Here is a 9,017-nt window from a genome sequence, read left to right on the forward strand (position 1 = left end):
GAGAGGGTTTGTTGTGGAACTTGGCATTGGTTTAGACACTCTGATGACTAGATAAAAGGTTAGTCTTGCATAACTCAAGAGCAATTGCCCTCACTTAAGAAACATTGCATAGGGTAAAATATATTGAGAAAAAAATTCAACTTCTGTAATTGTGTCTAATTCTGTGCCTTTTTAGTGTATATCTTAATTTATTCTTGCAAGGTATTTGAGTGATGCATAAAGAATTGGTGCTGTGGGCAGGAACAATTCTGTTGTCAGCACTGTACACATGAAAAAAATGAATAAGCCTATAGTGATGGAAGGAATTGAACAGGATATCTTCTTTCTGTGGTTTTCCTCTTATTGAGGATCCTGCTCAGTAATTCGATAGGTGAGCAACAGGTATTGTGAATATAGGTATAACCAAGGCTTAACATTTTAACTTGCTCTGAATAAAAACATGAAGGTGTACAAGGAATTAACTGTTAACATTTCATGTTAATCAGATGGCATGCCTACATTTAATAGGTCAAGTAGCAACTGAGAAAACTTAGAAATTGAATTAACCTATGCCCTTCCATAGATTTTCTGATAATATGGGTTGTTATATTTGACCTAATCTCTCTTCAATTTTCAAAAGTGTTTCTCAGAAGTAAAAGTTTTATTTTTGCTTTCTTGATATAGTATATTGACACATAGCTTTATTTTCTTGTAGGGTGCTTTGAGTGTTGCATCAAATGCCTGGGAGGTATTCCCTATGCATCTTTGATTGCTACGATCCTACTGTATGCTGGAGTTGCACTGTTCTGTGGTTGTGGACATGAAGCACTTTCAGGAACTGTCAACATTCTGCAAACCTACTTTGAGATGACAAGAGCTGCAGGGGATGTTATTGATGTCTTTACCATGTAAGTTAGTAATTTCTTTTAACTGATTCCTTTTAAAACTGAAAAATTCCACAGGAGATAAAAATTTGACTCAAGAAAATGTGTTGTTATGAAAATCAAAGGATGATTTGGATAAGCTCAGTAGATTAAGTTTTGACAGAGTGGATATTTTTACCATTTACAAGTAATTTGTAATGCTATTTAATATCCCATAGTTATAATCCAATTTATTACTAAGCATTACTTCGTATAATATGGATGAATCTGTTCCATGCATGCTTACTTTTATCCTTTTTTATCCTGTGATAATTTCTTTGCTGAAAAGTGTAAAAAAAAAAAAAATCTCTATACTCTAAATAGATAAAGCATGAGTGTGTAACAAGTAACAGATTATTTCTGGGAATAAATGCAATAAAGAAGTAACTGAAGAGTTTTCCAGAACGCTGAGACTTGAAATGTCAAAACTCTATTGCCTTTCATTTTCCTAGAATTTATCTGTTTTGAAGGTTTCATGCTTTGCTACTCCTGAAAACCCATTTCTGGAAGGCCTTTGTTTTGCTGAGCATCTCCTTCCCTTTGGTAAATTAATTACATTTAACAAAGTAGTTTACTGTAAACTGAAATTAAATGGCATATTTTCTAGTCTCTTTAAAACATTATTTTCTTAGTTATTTGAAATCCAGATTCTTATCTGGCTGCTAATGGTCATAAACTAAAGCTGAAGAATCCTGTCCTCAAATTTGTAAGCCTTTTCTTTCATGAATATTTTTTTGAGAAGTAAAGTGATTTGATCACCCATCAAAACATTGACCTCTTGTGATGGATAGTTCTATGACAATGGCAGCTCAGTGCTTAGCAGTCATCAAAAAGCAAACCAAGTACCAGGAACTACAGGGACAATCATAGAGAAACAGAGAACATGCTTATGCCATTGTGTAAATCCATCTTTTATTCATATAATTAATACTGTGAACAATATTGGTGCCCTAAAGAAGGGAAAAGAGGATGATTAGAGTTATAGAACAGAGGCTATATGGTTAAAAATTTAGTATAGTAGGACACTTCAATCTAGAAAGAAGATGGCTAAGAGCTGTTGGGCTAGCGATCTGTAAATTCACAATGTTATGAATAAGGTATGCAAGGTTAGATTGTCTTTCTCTTCCAGTACAAGAAGTTTGGGATATCAGAAGAAACTAGTAGGTACCAGGTTTAGAAAAAAACAAGTGATGGTTCTTGAATTGTTGTATAGCAGACTTGTGAAGCTAGTTGCATATTGTGGATGCCAAAAGTTTCTATGGGTTTAAGAATAATACTGGGTAATCACGGAAAACAAATCCATTGATGGTTTCTAATGACATAGAGACTTACCCAGCTCAGGAAGTCCCAGAGGCTAGAATAGCATTGGGGGTTATCCTGTCAATTTGCCTGCTCTTACTTTTTAAAGTTCATTGTTTGAGATAGGAAAATAGACAAGATATATATATTTAATCTGACTTGGTACCACTGTTTTCATGATTGATAGAGTTAGAATCTTAAATCTCTTTTAACTTATGTAGTGATATATTATCAACATCCTTTCCAAAGCTCCTCTGTGAATGTTAGCTGTATTGTTTGTGGAATGAGTAGGCAGAAGGGAGAATGTACCAAACATGTATGTCACAGCTATGCCATATCTGAATTTCTTCTTAGGACTGAGGAATTTAGATGTTCTTCTATAATAATATATTGGGTTGATGGGAAGTATGTGACTTCTGCTTTGCCTTTTTGGCTTGTCACTTAGAATAATGGGTCTGACTTGACTTGGTGGCTAAGGTTCATTGTTATCCTGAATGAAAGATCAGTCATTTTATTAGGCTTTAACTTATTTTATTAGTCCCTAGGAAGCCATTAGTGCAGCACAGCCACAAATCGATGCTTTCTCTTCATAGCAAGTTTTCCAGCGTCCCTCTGTCAAATACTTAAGTGAAAATATCAGTCAGGAGACTGTTCAAATGCATATAATTCATTGGAAAAGGTTAAGGAACTGTAAAGGGGTGATTTTTTTTTTCTTGGCATTTAATTACTTGGCTTAGCCAGTAGCTTTTTAATTTGTTTGAGGGTTCTTTCTGTTTACTGAAAGATATATTAAACCCAATTCCTTCCTTTGCAGACCTACTGGAATCAATATTTTAGTTTATTCAGTTGTGAAAGATGTTTCTACGGTTATGTCTTAAAGAGAAGAGGAGCAAATATTTTGACTAAAAACAGATGAGCCATTGCTTTTAAATGGATAAGCTGTGTGATTCTCAAATAAAATTGCACATATTCATTTTCCACCTGCTTAAATAGATATTACTCTGCTTTTTAAAATAATTTTATAGTGAGAAGAAACACTCGATATCTTGTCGCAACTGTTGATTAACAGCTGGTGGTACAAAAGCCCTATAGTAGTTACATTGCTTTGAAAGGCCAAAAAGCAGAAAGAAAAAATATTTAAGTAGAAACAAACAGTGCAGTGCCTACATTCTTATAAATATTGAAATGGAAATAAACCCTAGTTGTTTATTGTTCTGATTAGAATTAATAAGAATAAAAAAAAAAAAATCTAACAGTGTGCCCTACTAAATGATAATTTCAAAGCTTATTTAACACGTTCTTGCTTTTAGTGCTATGAAGTGTCTCAAACTGACCTGGAGTCTGTCCTTCTGTGATAAACATGCTAGGCAGATGCTGCAGTGGAGTGAAGTGTGTTAGATTGTGTTTAATCACGCTTATGGTTTCTGTCTATATTTTCATTAGCACAGTGAATTTGAAATGTCATTCAGAATAAAAATCAATCCCTATCTGAGAGCTACTTATGTGGGTGGCAAGAGATAAGGGCTTTTTTAACTGTGCCCACAGCTATACTTGTTCTGATCTCAAATACAACTCACAAGCCACCCTGTATGTTTTATCTTTGTCTATAAAGCTACTCATTGCATTTAAAAGAAGCAGTGGACCCCTGTGGAGAAGGGGCATAATGAGGGCATAAACAAGATCTAAAAAACTCTTTCACTCTTTAAGTGCCTAAAATAAAAGCCAAAGTACCTAAATCCAACAAAGCTATTCAGAAATGTCCATATCAATGTCCCTGAGGGCATCAGCAGCCCTGACTGTCCCTGTCTGGCCTCTTCTCAACCTGCCCATGATCCAAAGCCCCATTTCAGCACAACCTGGGTCTCTCAGTCCATCACCACGGACTCACCCTGCCCTGGCTACCCCCTGACTGCCCTGCTCTCTGGCTAGAGTGCCGGGATGGGCCCTGGCTGTCCCACGGGGAGCCCTTGTTCCACGTGGTGCCCTCCCTGCTTGGGGAGAGGTGAATTAATTAAGTGCAAAGTCTCCTTGGAGGGCTCTGCCCTTGGGCGTTCAACCAAGAGCAGCAGCCTCATGGAAAAGAAGAGGTGGTCTGAGTGCTGGCCCTGCAGAATAGTCGTGGTCCCTAATTCCAGCTCCCCAGACTCTTATCCAGGTTCAAATAATGTATACCACCTGCAGTTCATATCTGCTTTGGAAATACTAATAAGTAGCAAATGTTTATAATTTAAAAAATGAAGAGCAAATTTTGCAGCTGATTTTAAAATTCTTTGAACTGTAGACAGCTAAATAAATTTTCTCAAATTTATGATTTTCTTTCCAAGTTAAAATATGGAATGATCATGGTCAATAATTCTGAGGTATTGGAGACATCCTGGATAGATGTTTGGTGGAGTAGAGGTAGTGCTTTTATAGCAAAGAGTTACAGTTAAGAAACTTGAGGGTGAAAAAAAACAAAACCAAATTTGGCCTATAAAAGGGTGCTAGAAACAATAGTTTCTAAAAAGTAACAATGAGTTTTTAAAAAATTATTTTGTCTCAAAGTACTGGATTAAAACCTGACTTGAATTTCTTCAGGTTGACGCAGCTAAAAATGATACTCTAAACTCTTGAAAACTAATTAAATTGGATGTATTCAAATTAATGAGAACACATACTTTACAGACAGGTATTCCTTATGGAGATAGCATATCTTCAAAAATCACAAAACTGAATGAGGTAGACTGGTAGACTCTTCTATCTTTACACAGTAATTTCTAAATCCGTGAACTTTTAATAAATTGGATGGTTATAAAAAAACATTTGGAATTACAAATGAGTGACCTTTTCATTGGAACTAACCACTACTTATATTGCTTTCTGAATCACTTTTGTGAAACTTCATTCCCTGTAGTCCCAGACTGCTTTATGATCAACATAGTCAAGAACAGTAGCTCCTTTTTTTTCTTTCTTTTTTTTTTTTTTTTCCTTTCTTTTTCCCAACAAGTAAAGAAATGCCTGTTTGAGTATTTAATGTACAGAACTCATAAGCTGTTGTTTGGGATATGGATTCCTTAAGTGGATGTAGAGTGGTTATTTTAATTCCTTGTGTTTCAGAGATCCTAAGAAAATAAATATGGTAGTTTAAATTATCCCAAAAATTGCGTTTATGACAATTTAATTGTAAATGGTGAATGGTTTAAGTTGCCCACTTTGGCAGTTTAACAGCTCTGTTGGCTTCACTGAAACTGAGTAATCTGCTTGAAGCAGATGTGGTATTCAGTCCTTCTAGTAACTTAATAAAACTGCAGTGAACACTATATAGGTAAAGCACTGAGTATAACTGGGTTAGCCTACTTAATTACTGATTTTTAAAGATTCCAAAGTCAGCAGAAAAAGATGCATGCTTATCAAATGTGTATTGTATGAGCTGGATTTTTTTATTTTTCTGGTGTTTGGAACACACTCCAGAAGATGTTTTTTAGGAAATCAGTCACACAAGGTACATTTGGTGTATTTCCCAACAGCATCTTTTCACAGTTCTTTCTCTTTTGTATGCAAGGCCAGTTAGTGCCATCTGTCACATGTTTGTGATATATAGGCCACGAAACAGGGGAATCACACTCTTAGAGTGGAAAATTGAAATCTTCCTGATAGAAACGTTAACAACACTTTCCTACTACAGTCAGAGTTGATTCAGGTCGTTGTAAATTCATTTCCTTTTAAAGGTGTGAAAACAAATAGTAAACTAAATGAAGTTACAATCTATAAATCTGTTGCCACTATCTTCTCTGTTGGAAGTGCCACAGACACTCTACTGGAGCTATCTTACAGATAGAAATTTCCTTCCTTTTAAAATGTGAAAGCTTGTGTTTCAGGTGCTGTTGTGTCCAGGTTTGATGCTTGCTGATAAGTTTTCTGTTATTCAGTGTATAGTAATTTTTTATTAAAAGGATATTATTTAGTAGACGCATATGTATGTGCAACTGTTTCCTTTTGAGGAAAAACAAAAGAGCACGCATAGAAGCTTTTATATCCCCCCTCTTAGTGTTTGAAAACAGTGTTTTGAGAAGTAGATAAATGTATGTTGTTCTTTGGTTTTGTTGGCTTTGCAGCTATCACAAGTTAAAAATTAGTACCATTAACAATATTGTTATCATTAATATTATTACACTAATATTAATGGAATACTGTGAAAAGTATTACAATGAGACCTGTAGTAAAGGCTAGCTGATATGAAAGAATATTTGTAAATATTGGCATTAAACCATGGGATGGTTCTGTTTTAGTCATTTACTCAGTATGCAATAGTACTAATTTGGTTTTCCCTATACAGGTTTGTTCGTTCTCTTACAAAAGCTTGGTGTTCTTTAAATTTGAACTTAAATTATGTTTTAAACACTATTTGTATTATGGGAAGCAAAACATGTAAGGCTCTATATCAGGACAAATAATTGCTAGCTTATGCAGGGCTGTGTCATAGTTTGCCTGGAAACAGCAACCGTCTTAAAGAGCCCTGGCAGGTGACTCCACTGGTTCTGTAAGGAGAAGATTAATCTTGGCACCAATTCAGCTATCTGAGCCTATGAACAGGAAGAATAGTCAGGAAAGAAGTGGAGATGTACATAGTTTGCATATACCAGACTAGTAGGATGACTGCCTATGGTTGAAGTCTGGGCTAGTACAGCCCTTTGTTTGAGATGCATATTGCCTTTTTGAAGGTGTGTACTACCTTTTGGTGAGGAATGTTTTCATACTCCTGATTATGTAATTGTATCCAAGTAGTTATTTAAACAATAGTTTACTTTATATATCAAATTAATATATTATCTAGGGAGTATGTTTTTAGCTTCATATCTGTAAAATCAGAATTAAAAGGTTCTTATAAAATGATAATTATTTTTAAAGTATACTTTCTTAAAAGTATACTTGTTATTAGATAATAGATTTTATTGTTGTGTTAGGTCAATTTGATACCTCAAAGTATCTGAAAAAATTTCTGTACCTGAAAATAGTTATAAATATCAAAAATATTTTATTACAGAGTATTTTGCAAATGCAATGCTTGGAAACTATCCTTAAAATTCCTGAATATTACTACATTGATACGTGTAGTTTCTTTTGTGACAACAAATAATTTTCAATTAATCTTATTTCCCCTAAGTACTGTAGAAATCATAGCTTGATATGTAATCCCCTGTGTCTACTGTGTATGCAAGGGTAAAATTAACTATTACCATCCCAGTCTGGAGTTTTGGCATCAAGTTTTCAGTCACACTATCAGTATTTACTGTGTTTTACATTCATAATAATGAAATACTTGCAAATCCTGTGATGTGCTTTTACACTTTATTTCTATGGAAGTTTACCTGGGAATTCAATACCCATAGTGCACAATACCATAGTGTAATTCTAACAGAAATCTGGATGTTACTGTGCACTAATTCCAATTTTTTTTTAGCTTTCTTCAGGTAAAGATGGCTCCAGATTACTTTATGTAATTAACATCTTTAAAAAAGTTTCTAAAAAAGTAGTCTTGCTAGAGGTGAACAGACAGAACAAGCCTAGATTATCAGAAACAACTTTGAGAAGCAGCTTCATCCATATGTAATAGTCAGAATTTTGTGGTTTGGATTCAAATATTTAATGATTATTTAAATTATTTAAATCCTTTCCTATTTCAAGATTCACAGGGCAGAAATGTGGCTTACACTGTTATTGCTTCTCTTCCATTAGGTTGTGAATTCTCTACCGCTTTTAGGGTACTGTATGAAATCTCAGCTTAACTGTCCCATTCCTAGGAAGGAAGCAACCATCAAACTTCTAGAGGATGATGATTTAGGATTGTATTCTGCATAGCTGTAGAGATGTATGCCCCAAATCAACCTGTTAAAATCAGTGGGATCTTATGTCACATCAGCTGCTGTTCAGAGCAGAATAACAAATTCTGGCCCTGGCAGAATGAGTGTAACTTGCATTTTATAGTATAATGGCCTTTTCTTTATATAATCCTAACAGTCTGGCTTTAGTTTTGAGCAAATTATTTGTATGATTATACATAAAATTTATTCCAGAAATACAAAATCAGCAGATGCTGTTTTCTTTTTATTATGTTTTATTTTTACTTTAATAAAAATACTTTTAGGTCTTTGTTGCTATTATCCTTTGTCTACTGTTAATTCTCCTCTTTTATAATTTCCTGAAAAACTTTAATTGAGGATTCTGAACTGCAATTTTTTTTTTTCTTTCCACCTGAAACTTTGGAAATTTAGTCTCTATATTAACCTGATTGCAGAAAAATCCACCATGGACCTATGCTGACATTTTCTTACTAGTTTCATTTTTCTCTTCTCCACAGTGAGGATATTTCAGTTTCTTTTACCTCATTTATGTTGTTACCTGGACTTTTTTTGTCTTACTTTGCAGGTAGTACATGATTATTAATAAATCCTTCTTTCTTCCTGCTGGCTGTATGTTTTCCTTCTGAAGTTTGCCTTTGCTTGTCTCCTCCCTTTGCTAACAATTCCTCTTTGCTTCATGGTACCATCTTCTTTGCTCAGTCTATTTAAGAGAATAATGTCATGAACTTATACTAAAATGTCATTCCTAGCTGGTTGGCAGGAGAACCTGAGCACCTTTTTAAAAATATTCCATGGGCATGGCTTCTGCATACTCTGAGCAAACCTCCTTGCTTGCAAACATCCTCTTATATCTTGTCTCTCTTCAAAAAACACATTTGCAAAACTGTTTCTACAAGTTTGAGATAGCTTGAGGAGGTAGGCTGCTATCTCAGTCTCTTCACAGCCTCTTAGGATCAGGACCCCAGGGAGCAAGAGG

The 9,017-nt window shown here is 34.7% G+C and overlaps 1 protein-coding gene across 1 annotated transcript in view; it reads left to right on the forward strand.

The window, feature by feature from the left end:
* Nucleotides 1-678: 678 nt before the first annotated feature.
* The window catches only part of GPM6A (glycoprotein M6A), a gene marked incomplete at its 5' end in the record, with an annotated part of 37,065 nt that continues 28,726 nt past the window's right edge, over nt 679-9,017 (forward strand). Inside the window, one exon of the mRNA XM_029085846.1 lies at nt 679-887. Coding sequence (XP_028941679.1) covers nt 679-887 — 209 coding nt within the window. The remainder of the gene's footprint in view (nt 888-9,017) is intronic.

Source organism: Antrostomus carolinensis, unplaced genomic scaffold (genome assembly GCF_000700745.2).
Source record: "Antrostomus carolinensis isolate BGI_N321 unplaced genomic scaffold, ASM70074v2 scaffold107, whole genome shotgun sequence".
NCBI lineage: Eukaryota > Metazoa > Chordata > Aves > Caprimulgiformes > Caprimulgidae > Antrostomus > Antrostomus carolinensis.